The 20,212-nt window shown below is 44.6% G+C and overlaps 1 protein-coding gene across 1 annotated transcript in view; it reads right to left on the bottom strand.

Annotated features, from left to right (window-relative positions):
• The window catches only part of LOC126190997 (uncharacterized), a 390,280-nt gene that overhangs the window by 38,880 nt on the left and 331,188 nt on the right, over nt 1–20,212 (bottom strand). The window contains exon 3 of the mRNA XM_049931678.1: nt 10,370–10,647. Coding sequence (XP_049787635.1) covers nt 10,370–10,647 — 278 coding nt within the window. The remainder of the gene's footprint in view (nt 1–10,369; nt 10,648–20,212) is intronic.

Raw genomic sequence — 20,212 nt, forward strand, 5'->3', positions numbered from 1 at the left:
CAAGAAACTATATGGGCTGAAGCGGAAATTTTCCACGATGTCCCACAACAAATTCCGCATTTTTTCAACCGAAAATCGCCGAGAAAAGAAAACTTCCTGAACACACCTCGTCCTCTCCCCCATTTCTTGTCATCAGTCTTCGCCTAGTTTGTTGCGGTCCGCCACGAATTCTTTTCGTGTGCGATCCTCTTCGACTAGTAGTAGCATTTGCGGCCTACGTCCTCAGTTATTTGCTGGGAGTATTCCAACCCCTCTCTTGCTCTACAGTTTTTACATCTACAGCTCCTTCTAGTACCATGGAAGTTATTCTCTGAGCATTAGAATTTCCCTTTTCAGATTTTCTAGCTTCCCTACCACATTCAAACTTCTGACATTCCACTACCCAACTCTTTGAATGTTATCCTTTCGTTGGTTCTTCAATCTTTTTCTCGTGGTCACTTCCCCCTTGACAGTTTTTCTGTTACAGGCTACATGCCCTGTTGATACGCATTATGTGCCTTTAATACAGGGGGTTTCCATTGCCTTTTGCATCCTCACGCCGATGATAATTGATGATTCTTCCGTCTTTAGGGGGCAGTTTCCAATCCCAAGGACAAGAGAGGAGAGTGCCCTGAACCTCTACCCGCTCCTCCGCCCTCTTTGACAGGGCCGTTGGCTGAATGAGGCTGACTTCTTATGCCGAAAGTCTTCGGCCGCCATTGCTGATGATCTTTATTCAAAATTTAAGCCGTGATGGGGTTCAAGCCTGGGACCGAGGAATTTTTGATCACTAATCAAAATGCTCTTATATCTCGCGAAAGTATCAAGAAGGTTCAGAGTAATTTGAACTAGTACAGAGTTTACGAGCAGCAACTTTCGCGACTGGAACACGGAAGGAGGAAGTTTAGTTTAGTTTGGTTTTAGTTTAGTTATGTCATGTTCCGTAGATCATTTTTACGATTATTTTATCGATATGATGTGGAACTAGTCAGATTACAAGATGTATATAGAGACATGAATAGTGCCAATGTTAATATTACTGAAATTTTTAGTTCTACACATGCAACTACATTTAGAGGTACAACTTTTTTTTTGCCAGTTCTGAAACAAACTCGTCCATGGTATAGAAGGAGTTGTCCAAAAGAAATGATTTTAAGCTAGATTCAATACTTGATCTGCTACCTGCCAGGGACTTTATGTTGCTGGGCAAATGATCAAAGATTTTTGTTGCTGAATAATGTACTCCTTTTTGAGCAACTGACAGCTTCAATAACGGATAGGAAAGGTCATTTTTCCCTCTAGTGTTGTACGTATGAACATCACTGTTCGTCGCCAGTTGAGATGGATAATTTATAACGAATTTCATCAGCGAATATATGTGCTCTGATGGTGCAGTTAAAATACCTAACTCCTTGAATAGGTGCCTTCATGACGTCCTTGGGTGAACACCACTAATTATTCTCACTGCTCTCTTTTGTGCAATCAGTACTTTATGTCTAAGTGGTGAGTTACCCAGAAAACTATTCCATAAGACATTATTGAGTGGAGATATGCAAAGTACGTTAGGAGGCTGACATGTTTATTACCAAGACTAGCGATTACATGAAGAGCGAAAGAAGCTGAACTTAATTGTTTGAGAAGCTCAGTAATATGCTTCTTCCAGTTCAAGTTGTCATCAATGTGAACAGCCAAAAACTTGGAGAAATCTACCCTGTTAACTGAGCCCCGTTCATATGCTACATCTATTCGGTGTACAGAACTGAATATGGTGAGTTTCTTCAAAATTAAGGGAGAGTCCATTTTCTGAGAACCACTTAATAATTCTTTGAAAGACATTCTTAACAAGATCTTTAGCTGCTTTTTCTGGAATGGGATTTCTATAACAGTCGTGTCATCTGCAAAAAGTACTAGTTCTGCTTGCTGAACGTTAAGTGAGAGGTCATTCACATGAATAAGAAACAGCAGAGGACCCAAAAATGAACCCTGTGGGACTCCCTTTGTGATAACTCCCCATTCACTAGAATTTACCACCCTCCCAACAAGTGACAGAGGTATAAGACATCACTGTGTGGAATGGAGCTGTAGACGTTCTCATGAATTAACATCACTAGTAATGGTAACAAGAGGTAGTGTGACATGAATTCGCCGCAGTTTGTCGTACTTTCGCCTACTGACATGTCGACAAGACACCTCTTGTGCTGGGAGCTGCGTCCAGCAGAAAACTAGAAGCTCTAAATGAAGTTCAGATGTTGAGGTAAACTCAGCACGGAGCACGAGCATTTCCTACGTACAGTAGTTTCTGCGACGGAATGGCAAATAGCGGGTATTTACTCGGTGGAAACCTCAGGGAAATCGTTGAGATATGTAGAGGTGTGTGTGTGTGTGTGTGTGTGTGTGTGTGTGTGTGTGTGTGTGTGTTGCTGTGAGAAAGCGTCAGGTCGAGGACGGGTTGTACTGCGAGCCGGCTGAGTCACGCTCGTGGTGGCGGGCTGAGCGCTATGTATGGCCAGGGCGGTGCAGACAGGGCTATGGAGCGCCGTCTCTGAGCTTCGCAACCTGTCCAAGTGGGTTACCGAGCCGGCGTCGCGTCGCGGGGTGGTCGCCGAGGTCTCGCTGATGGCTGACGTCGCCTGGTGCACATTTACTCAAAGCTACGCTCCTACACTATTAAAGTCCCGGAACTAAGGGCCCAATCCTTAGCCCAGTGCTTCTCGATGGACGGATGGCCTGGTTCACTGACCAACCTCGCTGCGATTTTTGTGAGGCTTTTCACTATTAGTAAAATACAGCAAACTCTCGATTATCTGTGTGCAAATTATTCATGCGCAATCTGGTGATTTTTGACAAGTAAAAAAAGGAGCATAAAATATCTTGCTATAGTCAGTACGAGTATTTTCGTTTAGCATACAAATTTCTGGTTGAGAAAACGTAGATGACGAAAGAATCTGCGAATGACTAAATAGTGATGCCTATGACATGGGATTTGAACGGCTAAATGATGCGGATAGAGTGAGCTAAGTAACTCTGCTGCAGGCAATGAAAAGCGTTGATTTGTTACGACAGCATGCAGTACAGAATTCCTATGACTATACCGATGTTGACGTGTAAACTTCCCTTTATTCGGTTTAATTCTCTTGTTTGACAAAATATTGTTAGATTTGATTCGCTAATAACTACGAGACTAACAATACGTAAAAAATGCTTAGCCCACAATGGATTGCTCGTGTATGTACGTGGCTATATCGCAGTACTTGTTTCGCCTGAGTAAATGCGTGCACGTGATTGTTGCGAATTATCCTTTTCTAATCATATAAATTGGTGTAGCTTGTAAACTAATGTAGCTACGACATGAATTAGAGTGTCGTTATGAAGAGCTTGCAAAAAACTACTAGGAAATAAAGTGAGACAATAAAAATATTCTCCGGAATCTAAGTGAAATTCGGTATTAAATTGAAAATTACAAAATAATGAAAGATGTCCTCCCATATGACTCTTACATGTGAACGGAATTGTAGAAAACACAAGCCAGAGGAAACTAGCATCGAGCTGAATCCAAAAAGCTTCAGCTTTCATCCTTGTCGTAGGAACCCAAAAAGCCTAGAAGCACAGTGCCGACTGAATGCGAGGACCTCCGGCAGCGTCGAAAAGGAAATGAAAAAACGGCGCACAGCGATTACATTGCTGGCCAATCAGACACACAGCGGCCAGCGCCAGTCCACAGTTGTGATTTATCTATTCTATAACCATTATTCTGCCCTGTGTAACAGCTGTATTAAAGAAATTGATCATTACATATTAATCCGAAACTCTTGTAACGATTTTATCCTGACGTTTTCACGAAAGTTCTACGGCACAGACCCAAACTTCAAACACAGAGCCGCGCGGGATTAGCCGAGCGGTCTTAGGCGCTGCAGTCATGGATTTTGCGTCTGGTCCCGGCGGAGGTTCGAGTCCTCCCTCGGGCATGGACGTGTGTGTGTGTTTGTCCTGAGCATAATTTAGGTTAAGTAGTGTGTAAGCTTAGGGACTGATGACCTTAGCAGTTAAGTCCCATAAGATTTCACACACATTTGAACATTTTTTTTTCCAAAGACAGAATAGTAAGGGACTTATCTGTCCTCAAAATAAATGCCACACTAACGACGAGCAGAAACCTGTCAATTGTGACCCTCTAAAAAGTCGTAATAAAGACAGGAAGGAGAAGACACGAAGCATTTTAGCGGGCCATATTCTGTTTATTTATTTTTTTTCAGCTTTTCGGCTACCTCGATTCTATAGTATATGTGCAACAACAACTTTGCGAAACGCTGTAGGTATGTTTAAATAAAAAAAATATTCGCCACCGATTGAAATATGATGCTACTATCTATCGAACATTTCTCGTAGGAATAGGATAAGAGGGGACTGATGACCTCAGATGTTAAGTCCCATAGTGCTCAGAGCCATTTGAATAGGATAAGAGAGGTAAGGGCAAGTTCGGTGGCATACAATCATTTCTACCGCGTTCCTTTCAGGAACGAGGTAAGATATTGGATGACTGGTAACAACACGAAGCACAGCTACAGCTAACCAAACTTTTGACTGAAGAAAGCATGATCTTAGTCGAGACACGTCTCTCAAAAAATGGTTCAAATGGCTCTAAGCACTATGGGATTTAACATCTGAGGTCATCAGTCCCTTAGACTTAGAACTACTTAAACCTAACTAACCTAAGGGCATCACACACAGCCATGCCGGAGGTATGATTCGAACCTGCGACCGCAGCAGCAGCGCGGCTCCGGACTGAAGTCCCTAGAACCGCTCGGTCACAGCGGCCGGCACATCTCTCCCGGATCCTTAAAAAACATTCGTGTTGGTGACCAATTCTGTGGAGCTATATCTGCCAAAGGTTTTAAGTACATTATGAAATACCTGTCACTGCCAACGTTTTCCCGTGACTGAATATTTTGAGTGATGGAATGTGGCATTAGATAGTGCAGCGTTGTCTACTATGATGACGAATTCTTGTCGCCTTAATATGTAGACCATCGACGTATTATGAGTGAATTAGCCTGTCACTGACACTGATTTAAGTCTCTAAAAATGGGGACGACGCCTTTTGCGTAAGTGAGGTGAGGCCGGAGCGGAACGGCCACGTGGGCGTGTGGTTACAACCTAATTCTGCCACAACGGGCGCCTTCTGAGTGACCGGAGATCTCGCCCGCTGTTTTCAGACATCGAGGTTAACCGGCTATCCAGCGCACCGACGGCCAGGGACGCCGCCGATTACGGGGTTGCAGCGTTCGCCCCCAAGTATGAAGAAAGCGGCCTCTCAAGCGACGAGCAGGCATTTAACGCCTTGTCTGCAGTTGAAGCACCATCAGCATGCTCCTGATACTTCACAATAGTATTCTGGCCTCCTTCATTCTTTGTTAAACAACACAGAAACACTGAAAGAACGGTGTGATTAGGCCTCTTACCCTACTGGCTCTTTGAGTCAGGTTACAAAAGCTCGACAATTGATGTGCAATCAGTGCTATCTCAGAATAAAGGGACTTAAACATTTAGAAGCCATCTGCTGCACCAAATCTAGAATTTGCTACTGGATCCCTAATGACGTATCCTTTGGTTCATCTAAGTTACATTAAACTTGTACATACGAGGGATATAGAAATGCGAGGAAAACTCACTCTTCCTCTCTCACCACCTGCCTGCTGAGACCATTACCAAGTACTACCTGCCACGAGCTTTCCGTCCTGTTCTGAAAAGATACCTCATCCCGCCAATATTGCAATCCTCACGAACCTTTAATTACTGTCTCAACCACTTTTGCTTGTCAACAATTGTTCTCGACAGTCATGTACAAGGGGAGTGTCGTCCATCCAGGAAATAAAACTAGTTCTTTCCTAACACTCTCGTCACCGGAATGCGCACCAATCCATTTTCTTTGCCGATGTTGTATCTGCGGTGTCTTACGTCGCAGATGCTAGAGAGACACCAACACCTTCCCGCTACATTATATTAACCAACCTGCTTCTCTGTACAAAATTATTGGAATATGAAAAATGGTTTTCTAATTCTTCTCATTCTCTAGGTGGAAAGGTTGTTCGGGTAGTGACCCATGTAAAGTCGGACTTTTTCCCAAATACCAAGCGAACTAGAAATGGACAGAGGAAGTCTCGGTCGGCAATATTTCGAAGGGAATATCCAATTCCGATTCCGAAATCTGCTTACTTTGCCAGAACCTGGCGTGGGTACCATTTTCATTTTAATTATGAGACAAGTCCCACAGAATAAATATCAAACTACTGTGTGTGTGTGTGTGTGTGTATGTGTGTGAAAGTACTTGAAGAGTACCTATATCCCTTCAGAAAAATCCGTTTTCCTTATCTTTACAGTACTAAAGGTTTCTGTATTGCGCCTGCGAAAGTACCTCCACTAGGTAACGCTAAGCCAGTCGCAGTGAAGGTAGCATGAGCCAGAGTTCGACCGATCCTCCCCCCCCCCCCCGCCCCCTTCTCCCCACCACCGTCACCCAAGAATACCATACATTACTCTTAGCCACCTTTCTCAACCTCTTTTCCTTTGGGGAGCACCAACGTACGTTTGAAACTTTCGCATACCCCTATATCTCACTTTTTTCCTAGATGCAAACAAGCAGACTCATGAAGTATTTACAATACATTTTTTTAATTAAATGGAACGAATATGAGATGTAAATTTTACAAATTTATTGCGTTAGATGCTTGAATAGGAACAAATCTGTTATGGTCTAGATACTTTATCTGCGTAGCATCAGAAGAAGCTAAATTGTAAACGTAAGAAATGGGAGTTTAATTCATATAAATTCCAATTTATGGCTAGAAAAAGACCATCTTCTCTTTCAGAATGTAGTGAGAAAGAATATCACGAGACACTCCCATTATGCTGCGTGAATGTCAGTTTGCAAGTCATTCTCTTTTACGTATTACTGAACTCGCTGCTGTACCGCAGGACAGAGGCACTCCGTCTTCAGTCCACAAGTGGCCCATCGGGACCATCCGACCGCCGTGTCATCCTCAGATGAGGATGCGGATAGGAGGGGCGTGTGGTCAGCACACCGCACTCCCAGTCGTTACGATGGTTTTCTTTGACCGGAGCCGCTACTATTCTGTCGAGTAGCTCCTCAATTGGCAACATGAGGCTGAGTGCACCCCGAAAAATGGCAACAGCGCGTGGCGGCCCGGATGGTCAACCATCCAAGTCCCGTCCACGCCCGACAGTGCTAAACTTCGGTGATTTGACTGGAACCGGTGTATCCACTGCAGCAAGGCCGTTGCCGCAGGACAGAGGAACGAAAATCAATTCGCTATATTGTGCCTTGCTGACTTCATTGATTGCCATCCTCAGTATATTGTAGTCAAAGTATGAATACAAACATAACCAATCATTAAAAATTAACTCTTTATTTTCGACACGTTGCGGAGGCTTTGCTCCTTCATCAAATCGCAGTTCCGATTTTAAGGTCAGGGACATAGATCCTCGTAAAGTAACGACGTGCAGATATCTAGAATGATTTAAGTTTATCGCTTTTATTACACAATCCTATTGACTGTTTAATACGAAGAAATACTTTGATACAGCTATGGCATACGTGCAGTCCTATGCATCTTCACTGTGCACTTTCATAGAAAGCCGCATTTGAGCTTACACATTCACTGTTTACAAACTTTATCAGAGATGTTACAAGTACAATATCTAACGTTTCCTGGCTTTCAGAGCACTTGATGTGTTTTCATCTTACGATGTAACATCTCTGTAAATGAGAATGTTAAAGATTTTTCACTTATTATGCCTCCGTCGTTTTTCGTCTTATGATATAATATGTCTGTAAGTCGGGGGTTACAAAATGCTTGTAAGACCTCAGGTGCCGCGAGGAGTGGCCGTGCGGTTTGAGGCGCCATGTCACGGACTACGCAGCCCCTCCCGCCGGAGATTCGAGTCCTCCCTCGGGCGTGTGTGTGTGCGTGTGTGTGTGTGTGCGTGTGTGTGTGTTGTTCTTAGCATAGGTTAGTTTAATTAGTGTAAGTAGTGTGTAAGTTTAGGGACTGATGACCTAAGCAGTTTGGTCCCTTAGGAATTCACATACATTTGAACATTTTTTTGATCTCAGGTGAAGTTGTAAACAACATACAAAGAAGATGCAACATCAGTTCCAAAACATTGCTTCTCACTGTGCATTTTCAAATTTTCGCAGCGTAATGAATAGTCCATTAAACTTCGAGCACGCAGCCGCGCAAATAAAATTTTTCCGCTGGTATTTCGGCAGCATATCGTCCGGCCATCTTCAGAGTAAGTTTCAAGACTTTCACCTTACTCTGAAGATGGCCAGTCGTTACGCGGGCGAAATATCAGTGGAAGAAATTTTATTTGCGAGGGTGCATGCGCGAAATTTATCGTACAAACGTACCGCCGTTTTAGTCTCGTACAGATTCCCGTGTGGAGGACATAGTGATAGACATCCCTGGGGTTGTGAGGCAGCTGAATGGGTTGAAAATAAATAAATCGCCAGGTTCTGATGGGATTCCAATTCGGTTTTACAGAGAGTACTCTACTGCATTGGCTCTTTAGTTAGCTTGCATTTATCGCGAATCTCTTGCCCAACGTAAAGCCCCGAGCGACTGGAGAAAAGCGCAGCTGACGCCTGTATATAAGAAGGGTAGAAGGACGGATCATCAAAATTACAGACCAATATCCTTAACATCGGTTTGTTGCAGGATTCTCGAACATATTCCCAGTTCGAATACAATGAATTTCCTTGAGACAGAGAAGTTGCTGTCCATGTATCAGCACGGCTTTAGAAAGCATCGTTCCTGCGAAACGCAACTCGCCCTTTTTTCACATGATATCTTGCGAACCATGGATAAAGGGAATCAGACAGATGCCATATTCCTTGACTTCCGGAAAGCGTTTGACTCGGTGCCCCACTGCAGACTCCTAACTAAGACACGAGTATATGGGATTGGTTCCCAAGTATGTGAGTGGCTCGAAGACTTCTTAAGTAATAGAACCCAGTACGTTGTCCTCGATGGTGAGTGTTCATCTGAGGTGATGGTATCATCTGGAGTGCCTCAGGGAAGTGTGGTAGGTCCGCTGTTGTTTTCTATCTACATTAATGATCTTTAGGATAGGGTGGATAGCAATGTGCGGCTGTTTGCTGATGATGCTGTGGTGTACGGGAAGGTGTCGTCGTTGAGTGACTATAGGAGAATACACGATGACTTGGACAGGATTTGTGATTGGTGTAAAGAATGGCAGCTAACTCTAAATATAGATAAATGTAAGTTAATGCAGATGAATAGGAAAAAAAATCCCGTAATGTTTGAATACTCCATTAGTAGTATTAGTAGTGTAGCGCTTGACACAGTCACGTCGATTGAATATTTGGGCGTAACATTGCAGAGCGATATGAGGTGGGACAAGCATAAATAGCAATTGTGGGGAAGGTGGATAGTCGTCTTCGGTTCATTGGTAGAATTTTGGGAAGATGTGGTTCATCTGTAAAGGAGACCGCTTATAAAACACTAATACAACCTATTCTTGAGTAGTGCTCGAGCGTTTGGGATCCCTATCAGGTCGGATTGAGGGAGGACATAGAAGTAATTCAGAGGCGGGCTGCTAGATTTCTTACTGGTTTGCTCATCACGCGAGTGTTACGGAAATGCTTCAGGAACTCGGGTGGGAGTCTCTAGAGGAAAGGAGGCGTTCTTTTCGTGAATCGATACTGAGGAAATTTAGAGAACCAGCATTTGAGTCTGACTGCAGTACAATTTTTCTGCCGCCAACTTACATTTCGCGGAAAGACTACAAAGATAAGAGAGATTAGGGCTCGTACAGAGGCATATAGACAGGCATTTTTCCCTCGTTCTGTTTGGGAGTGGAACAGGGAGAGAAGATGCTAGTTGTGATACGAGGTACCCTCGGCCACGCACCGTATGGTGGATTGCGGAGTATGTATGTAGATGTAGATGTAGACTATTACTTCTCACTAATTCACCAAAGGCATTATGCAACTAAAAAAATACATTTTCGATGTTTTAACATCGTTGATTTCCGAGGAGCTATCTATCTGAGCTGAATATTGTAACTACTAGCTGATGATGACCCGAAGACTCCGGAACGCGTCGAAGACTTAAAAAGATTGAAATTTTAGTGGCTGGTTACATTGTTACTTCATTTGTATTTTAAACTGACGGAAACAGCCCACTAAACATGTACGTGTGTAAAAATACTGTAGTCGAGTGTCCTACAAGGCACAGTCAAGTCACAGGGTGCGAGGAGATCTGCCCGAGGCCCGGCTGTGTCCCTTTTGGGGCTTGCGCCGAGCTGAGTCGTGCCTCGCCTGCACGGTGCTGAAGGCCCGCGCGCCTACCTGTGGTGCTTCTTGATGGGGCTGTCTGTTGGGGGCAGCGTGGGCCCGCCTGCGCCGACCAGCGTCTCGTAGAGCCGGAGCGAGGTAGCGTTGTGCGCCCTGGGCAGGGGAGCGCCGTAGCTCTCATCGATCACCGGCACTCCGGACTCGGAGGCGGACGAGATCTCGCGACGGCTTCGTCCTCCGCTGCTGCCACTGCTGCTGCTGCTGCTGCTACTGCTACTGCTACTGTCTTCCACGCTGCTGCTACTGAGGTTGCTTGCTTTGCTGCCTTCCGCCTGCAACAGAGCGGCGCTTTTATTAGTACCGTTTATTTCATTGATTGCTGGTAGAAAATTTTATGCCTTATAAATGAAACCCACACAACAGTGGCGCAGTATTCTACAGTATTTATTATTTGCTACACGAATCAGTTTTCGGCAGTTACGCCATCATCAGGTACACTACTGGCCATTAAAATTGCTACATCACGAAGATCACGTGCTACAGACGCGAAACTTAACCGACAGGAAGAAGATGCTGTGATATGCAAATGATTAGCTTTTCAGAGCATTCACACAAGGTTGGCGCCGGTGGTGCTGACATGAGGAAAGTTTCCAACCGATTTCTCATACACAAAAAGCAGTTGACCGACGTTGCCTGGTGAAACATTGTTGTTCAAAAATGGCTCTGAGCACTATGGGACTTAACAGCTGTGGTCATCAGTCCCCTAGAAATTAGAACTACTTAAACCTAACTAACCTAAGGACATCACACACATCCATGCCCGAGGCAGGATTCGAACCTGCGACCGTAGCAGTCGCACGGTTCCGGACTGCGCGCCTAGAACCGCGAGACCACCGCGGCCGGCGAAACGTTGTTGTGATGCCTCGTGTAAGGAGGAGAAATGCGTACGTTTCCGACTTTGATAAATGTCGGATTGTAGCCTATCGTGATTGCGGTTTATCGTATAGCGACACTGCTGCTCGCGTTGGTCGGGATCTAATGACTGTTAGCAGAATATGAAATCGGTGGGTTCAGGAGGGTAATACGGAACGCCGTGCTGGATCCCGACGGCCTCGTATCACTAGCAGTCGAGATGACAGGCATCTTATCCGCATGGCTGTAACGGATCGTGCAGCCACGTCTCGATCCCTGAGTCAACAGATGGGGACGTTTGCAAGACAACAACCATCTGCACGAACAGTTCGACGACGTTTGCAGCAGCATGGACTATCAGTTCAGAAACCGTGGCTACGGTTACCCTTGACGCTGCATCACAGACAGGAGCGCCTGCGATGGTGTACTCGACGACGAACCTGGGTCCACGAATGGCAAAAAGCCATTTTTTCGGATGAATTCAGGATCTGTTTACAGCATCATGATGATCGCATCAGTGTTTTGTGACATCGCGGTGAACGCACATTGGAAGCGTGTATTCGTCATCGCCATACTGGCGTATCACCCGGCGTGATGGTATGGGGTGCCATTGGTTACACGTCTCGGTCACCTCTTGTTCGCATTGACGGTACTTTGAACAGTGGACGTTACATTTCAGATGTGTTACGACCCGCGGCTCTACCCTTCATTCGATCCCTGCGAAACCCTACATTTCAGCAGGATAATGCACGACTGCATGTTGCAGGTCCTGTACGGGCTTCTCTGGATACAGAAAATGTTCGACTGCTGCCCTGGCCAGCATATCCCCCACATCTCTCACCAATTGAAAACGTCTGGTCAATGGTGGCCGAGCAACTGGCTCGTCACAATACGCCAGTCACTACTCTTGATGAACTGTGGTATCGTGTTGAAGGTGCATGGCCAGCTGTACCTGTACCCGCCATCCAAGCTCTGTTTGACTCAATGCGCAGGCGTATCAAGGCCGTTATTACGGTCAGAGGTGGTTGTTCTGGTACTGATTTCTCAGGATCTATCCACCGAAATTGCGTGAAAATGTAATGACATGTCAGTTCTAGTATAATATATTTGTCCAATGAATACCCGTTATCATCTGCATTTCTTCTTGGTGTAGCAATTTTAATGGACAGTTGTGTATAAAAGCAAGTATGTGGTGCAGTGAAATTTTCTTGGCTCAAATATTTTAAATTAGCGAATCTACAGAGTACCTCCATTTCTAGAGATGAAAAAAGTTAATATTATATTTAGGAATAAAACAAAAGGAATTACTTTAGTGTAAATGCTATGAAATGTTATATAAGTAAGATAAAAAATGTGACTCACAATGCACAAAAAGCAGAAACAGCAGGTATACTCTCTTCCTTATCCTGTTCTAGACCCACCACCTTAGCCCGCAGCTCGTGGTCGTGCGGTAGCGTTCTCGCTTCCCACGCCCGGGTTCCCGTGTTCGATTCCCGGCGAGGTCAGGGATTTTCTCTGCCTCGTGATGACTGGGTGTTGTGTGATGTCCTTAGGATAGTTAGGTTTAAGTAGTTCTAAGTTCTAGGGGACTGATGACCATAGATGTTAAGTCCCATAGTGCTCAGAGCCATTTGAACCCATCACCTCAAGAACACAGTGTATGGTGCACAATTCCATATTTAGGAAAAATCTCACTTTTCTCGCTTACTTGCTTAACGTCAAATATTTAACTTAATAACTCAGTTGTAAAGTGCCCAAACGTTCGGAGCTGTTTTATACATGGGATTCGTTTCTTTCAAGATTCGGGTGTGAACACTTTACTGGTAGTGAATTACTAAGTACTGCTTCTCTGCTTAACTGGTAATGACAGATCTTACAAGTTGCACAAAGGCTTCTTGTAACTGAATAATGAAACTTAACTTCACTTGTCAATGACGATTTCGGCTGAAATTGCTTGACACCCTGTCACCTTTTTCTAACTGGCACTTCCACTAAACGAACTATGACTTTGTTCCAGCAGCTGGAATAAATTATGAAATAGGTAAACTTGCTTTTTGCGTCTTACTCGCATATTCCGATATCGATACCAATATAAACAATACCTGCAAAGCATCTCCACTTCCAGAGATGAAAGAGTTAACATTAGATTTATAAGTAAAACAAAAGGGATTATTTCAATGTAAATGTGATGTACGATTATTTAACTAAGATAAAACATGTGACTATATCATGAAGCCCGTTGTGAGACGCAACTAGTAATAGGTGCATTGCAGACTGAAAATTGTGAAGGCGCTCAAAATATGCCCAAAGCATTACCAGTATGACAGACACCCACGATATGACTCTAGTAGTGGCTGTCTATCATGATGGTAATTGGGCACAATTTGAGTTCCTTGACAATTTCCTATTTCCTACGTACCTGTTATTGGTTACGTCTCACTATATACTTTACGGTACCAGTTGCAATAGGAGCTATCATCTGAAAGTAGTCGTCCATCAGCTGAACGGCATTATGTAACCTCTTCTTTTATTGGCGTCAAGACAACTAAATTTACCTGTAGTTCTTTACGCATGTACCAATTTTCTCGGCGAACTTCAGTGCCAAAATCTTCTCGTGTGATCATCACAGCATTAGCTTCGTCATAATGCGAGGTTTCGCCATGGTGACGGTACAAAACATCAAAATATCGCAATAGGAATAAACTGTCACTCAGATGGTAATCCGAAAAATTTAATTAAAAGACATCTTCTATATATTTTAGAACGTTTTTTTGTACCAATTCCTCAAAACTGGAAATGTTTTTGACACACTATATTCTTTTCCCTGTAAAAATACCAGAACGGTCTACGTCTCGTTTTCCGGTACTTGACTGTAGGAAGCAAATCCTTAATTATAACAAAAAGGAGGACCACAGTCTATGAGGAAGAACCACTAACACATATTGTGATTTGCGCACACTGATTTCCATATTTATTTCTCGTGGTTACCAGAAGTCCTTGGTTAATAAAGCATCGTTACCTTCTCTCGTGACACTCTATTTCCGTATGAACCACAAACCAAAGTATTCTGTGTGCGACTGTGGTGTCTACGTGGCTGCCACTGCAACCAATCACTTCTTTTTTAGTATTTGCTTAGATTGCTGTAATAACTTTGCAACAGACGCAGTAACATTTGTACAGTAGATCGTCGGAGTTTTACAATGATTCTCCGTGGAAAGAAGGCATAGGCATTTTATCCCTCGGTCTTCAGGTTTAGAATATATATGCAGTTAATACTACACGATTTCACAATCTTGCTACGTTTTATCCCTTACTTTACCAGAAATATCCCACACTTTTTGGTATGTGCGTTACGTGTTACTTAAGAATGTACATACAACCTGCAAATATGGAGATATCTTGAAGCTATTTGAAATTACGGTTTTAATGAGGGGTTGATAACGAAGTATTAAATAAAAATTACTGTAGAACGTTAATACTGCGTATTTAAGTTTGTAATATGTCTCTTCCTCCAGGTACCGACAGAATATTCAGTAGTTGATATTAATTCTGTAGTAGTTTCGCGTGCCTCATTTCGAACAAGTCGAGACAAATTGTCAGTCTGTCTGCGAACGACCTAGGCGTATCCCCAGAAGAAAGTGTCATCATCTTCACAACCACCACCACCACCATCACCGATACTGGTGGATTGCTGACTTTGTTTCTACGCTCACCAGGGGACTTCGCATTTAAACTATGTTCCAGTTCAAAATCTTGTAATGGGTTCGCTGAGAAACCAATTTCATCACAAGCTACTATCTTAAACGTGTAAGACTGACGATGCACACGAAAATTTTATTCTTAGATTTTCAATTATAATCCGGCTAACATCCATAATATTTTCATTTATCGTACAGAGCACTATGTTTCAAGACCTAAGATTTGTCCACGCTCATTTCAAAAAATGGTTCAAATGGCTCTGAGCACTATGGGACTTAACTTCTGAGGTCATCAGTCCCCTAGAACTTAGAGAACTACTTAAACCTAACTAACGTAAGGAGATCACACACATCCGTGCCCGAGGCAGGATTCGAACCTGCGATCGTAGCGGTCGCGCGGTTCCAGACTGTAGCGCCTAGAACCCCTCGGTCACCACGGCCGGCGCTCATTTCATAGTATTAGTTGAATGTAATTGTCGTTTTTATTTATATTTAAGGGCAGTATAATCTATAACGTAAGAACTCTGTTGCACGTGGCTGTAAGTTATGAAAATTCAATTTTATTCCAATTAATAGCGTTTGTTTCGCGTTTTTGATTGTAGTGTACTGATGATGACACAGTGAAGGGTCGAAACCTCAAATAAAAACAGGGTGTGCGTAGAAAATTTTCCGGAAAAGGTTGTAGATGGGAATGTAGCAAATATTGCCTTTCATAGTAATTATTTTCAATGAATATGTTTACTTTTTCACTCCGAGGTCTGCCTGCAGACAATCGGTTTCATTCCAGGAGAACAGAAGAATCCGTCCACGTGACGGCGGCCTGTATTTCTCTTTTTAATCTTTACTCTGTTGATGCTGCCTCACATGATTCACTCTGCACTTCGGCCATAGTGCGTTTGCAGCTGCGGCAGCTGAGGGAGCCCGCTGCCGCTGCCGCTTCCTGCCCGCAGACCGCAGGCTGACAGCGCACGTAGCAAGCACAGCAGGCTGACAAACGGCCGACGTGCTTGCTTCGTCTGCTGTCGACGTGAGCACTTCTCTGACTGCGCACATCGTCACCTCTGCCAGGAAACACGTTCCATTTTTGTACATCCTCATTTACAGTCATGTAACAAAACACACTGAAAAATAGTCTATCGAGTCACAAAGTATTTTATCTACAACGTGTAGCCGGTTATTGTGCCCGAGCGATGTGGGTATGTAAATATTTCGCTCATGGTTTATAAAATATCAATAATCATATTTTGTTTTGTCCGTCTATAGCACACTTGAAAATACACTCCTGGAAATGGAAAAAAGAACACATTGACACCGGTGTGTCAGACCCACCATACTTGCTCCGGACACTGCGAGAGGGCTGTACAAGCAATGATCACACGCACGGCACAGCGGACACACCAGGAACCGCGGTGTTGGCCGTCGAATGGCGCTAGCTGCGCACCATTTGTGCACCGCCGCCGTCAGTGTCAGCCAGTTTGCCGTGGCATACGGAGCTCCATCGCAGTCTTTAACACTGGTAGCATGCCGCGACAGCGTGGACGTGAACCGTATGTGCAGTTGACGGACTTTGAGCGAGGGCGTATAGTGGGCATGCGGGAGGCCGGGTGGACGTACCGCCGAATTGCTCAACACGTGGGGCGTGAGGTCTCCACAGTACATCGATGTTGTCGCCAGTGGTCGGCGGAAGGTGCACGTGCCCGTCGACCTGGGACCGGACCGCAGCGACGCACGGATGCACGCCAAGACCGTAGGATCCTACGCAGTGCCGTAGGGGACCGCACCGCCACTTCCCAGCAAATTAGGGACACTGTTGCTCCTGGGGTATCGGCGAGGACCATTCGCAACCGTCTCCATGAAGCTGGGCTACGGTCCCGCACACCGTTAGGCTGTCTTCCGCTCACGTCCCAACATCGTGCAGCCCGCCTCCAGTGGTGTCGCGACAGGCGTGAATGGAGGGACGAATGGAGACGTGTCGTCTTCAGCGATGAGAGTCGCTTCTGCCTTGGTGCCAATGATGGTCGTATGCGTGTTTGGCGCCGTGCAGGTGAGCGCCACAATCAGGACCGCATACGACCGAGGCACACAGGGCCAACACCCGGCATCATGGTGTGGGGAGCGATCTCCTACACTGGCCGTACACCACTGGTGATCGTCGAGGGGACACTGAATAGTGCACGGTACATCCAAACCGTCATTGAACCCATCGTTCTACCATTCCTAGACCGGCAAGGGAACTTGCTGTTCCAACAGGACAATGCACGTCCGCATGTATCCCGTGCCACCCAACGTGCTCTAGAAGGTGTAAGTCAACTACCCTGGCCAGCAAGATCTCCGGATCTGCCCCCCATTGAGCATGTTTGGGACTGGATGAAGCGTCGTCTCACGCGGTCTGCACGTCCAGCACGAACGCTGGTCCAACTGAGGCGCCAGGTGGAAATGGCATGGCAAGCCGTTCCACAGGACTACATCCAGCATCTCTACGATCGTCTCCATGGGAGAATAGCAGCCTGCATTGCTGCGAAAGGTGGATATACACTGTACTAGTGCCGACATTGTGCATGCTCTGTTGCCTGTGTCTATGTGCCTGTGGTTCTGTCAGTGTGATCATGTGATGTATCTGACCCCAGGAATGTGTCAATAAAGTTTCCCCTTCCTGGGACAATGAATTCACGGTGTTCTTATTTCAATTTCCAGGAGTGTAGTAACAGAGGCCGAAATCAGCTGATTTAGTGAGATGTACAGATTTTTGTCTACGAATTACAGACAAATAAAGTATGATGTCAAGTGAATAAAGTAGGGGGGGGGGGGGGGGACACAGAGACCTACAGCTAAACTTGTACTCCGAACCACGCGGTGCAGCTTGACATTTTTCACATTATCAAACAAATCTCTTCATGACGTGAAAGAAGTGATAGGTGACGGAATAAATCGTTTGACTGTGTGGTGATCGAACCACAGACCTCAAGACCAGTAGTCTGGCAATTACCCATTGATCAGCTATTATTATTTTCCTGTTTTTAAGTTCTACCTCTATCCCTACAGCCCTGTCTAGTTCTCGCCATAAATATGCCCTCTTTTGCGCAAGCATGTGACTTATGAATGAATGGATCATCATATGAATCCCGCCTGGTAGAAGCACGGCGAGCAGCGAGTGTAAGCAAGACGGCATGCTGTGTAGAGTCTCGTACTACTTGTGAGGATTTCTTACGAAGACTGTTGGCAGCGTATCCGACGGTGCTCTTTTGAACGAAAACAGGTCGTGACGTAATAAATGTGTACCAACAAAGCTGCGGTGACTCCTATTTCCTACTGACAAGACTCAGTTCTGTAGCTCAAGATGATCAAGACTGTACATTTAAGCATCAGAAGATTTCGCTGAATGTATTCGTCTGGCGTGTAGCCGTGTGCGGAAGTGAAATGTGAGTGATAAACAATTCAGACAACAACAGAATAGAAGCTTTTGAAGTGTGATGTTACAGAAGATTGGATGGGCAGCATCGTGTTACTAATGAGGAGGTACTGAATCGAATCATGGAGGAAAGAGTTTTATAGCACATCTCGACTAACCCATCGTCGTACTCGTGTGTATTAACGTACAGCGATAGATATTCTGTCGCCATATAACCGACACGTAACGGATCTCTTTAGCGGGGCTCTGTCCTCCTGACATTAGTTCACACGCATTGTCAATAGATGGCAGAAGCTGTGTGTGTTGAAACAAGCCAATGAGTCTCGTGAGCGGACTTTTTCACGACGAAAAGTTGACTTTGTTTGTTGACTGAAGCCGAAAGAACACGCCAGCTGCTCGAAGAAAGTGATTTTTGTGATGGAAACAGCTATTTTACACACTCTGCCTCTAGTAGCTATGCTATTAGTTGTTATGAAGAGGATTACGGTATATACATAACACTGAAGGCGATTTAAGGGAGCCAGAAAAGCAAGATCGCGGACAATTACTGACGAGTGGAACTGGGATAATGTTTGAATAATGTCTGAAACATTGAAGGTAATATAGATGCTAATATGTGCAGGTCCTTAGGTAAAAACCCAACAGAAATGCAAGTACATGATCAAGGAGAAAATCAAGGAGGAAACTCAGTACGATTCCAAAGAAGGAAGTAGGGTTTTTTTCCTACATAAATATCTCAAAGAGACAAAAATGCAATCCCTCCTACAAGGTGCAGGGTGTATTACGACAGAGGGAAACGAAGAGAATTCTGCGTTCAATGTGATCAGTGCAAAGTTTTTCTACATGTGGAGAATTGTTTTAAGATCTGGCTTACTCAAACTATTTTTGAATATGTCGCATAGTATAATTTCCATACAGAATAAAATAACTATTGTGAAAAAGCATTTAGTATGTTGTTATTGAGAGCATCACAAATTGTCAAAAATAAGTATAGGCAATGTGAAAATTTTAGTAAAGAAATTGTATGGCAATGGGCTCAAAGAAGGGACCGGTTGATCTGATAATGGAGGAAGCAGGGAGAGGATAAAAGTTATAGAGGGAACCAAGTCTTGACTACAATAAGCGACTTCAAATGTATGTAGGTTGCAGGACTTATGCAGAGATGACGCGTATTGCATAGGACAGACTATCATGGAGAGCTACATCAAGCCAGTCTTCGAATTGAAAATCACAACAACGGCGACACGACCCTCTAAATATACAGAGTGTTTCACATTCATGTTACATACTTCTAGAAGTTGTAGGGGAACTTAGTAGATCAAATTTTGCATGTCTGGAAACGGTTCGTTAGCGTATTACGAGGGAAACAAGATGTACAGATTTCACTCCTATTTAGCGTGACATTGCAACAGCTGTTCGATATGACGACCGCCAAATTCGGTGTACACAGTAGTTGCGCATAAACTCTTCCCAGCATGCGTGATGTATGGCAACTCACTTCTGCCACAGCAATGATCTGTGCCACTGGATCTTCCTCCTACTGGACGGAGATCTCGTGGAGAAGATTCTTCATGTGGCCCCACAAGAAAAAGGCCAAAGGGGTTAAATTCGGGGATCTTGGTGGCCAAGCATATGGCCCACCGCGAGGGATCCACCTGTCCCCGTTCAGATGGTTTCGGACGCGAACTGCAAAATGTACTGCAACGCTATCGTGCTGGATCTACAATTCGTGCCAAATGTCCAATGGAACAACATCTTCCAAAGACTCCGCCAGCACTTCTTGCAGGAGTATCAAGTACTTGGCAGTTTTAGGTGAGGGGGAAGGATGTACGACCCAGTCGCACCACCATCGCAGATATGCCCATACACTGATGCCGA

This window comes from Schistocerca cancellata, chromosome 1 (assembly GCF_023864275.1).
Source record: "Schistocerca cancellata isolate TAMUIC-IGC-003103 chromosome 1, iqSchCanc2.1, whole genome shotgun sequence".
NCBI classification, from domain to species: Eukaryota; Metazoa; Arthropoda; class Insecta; order Orthoptera; family Acrididae; genus Schistocerca; species Schistocerca cancellata.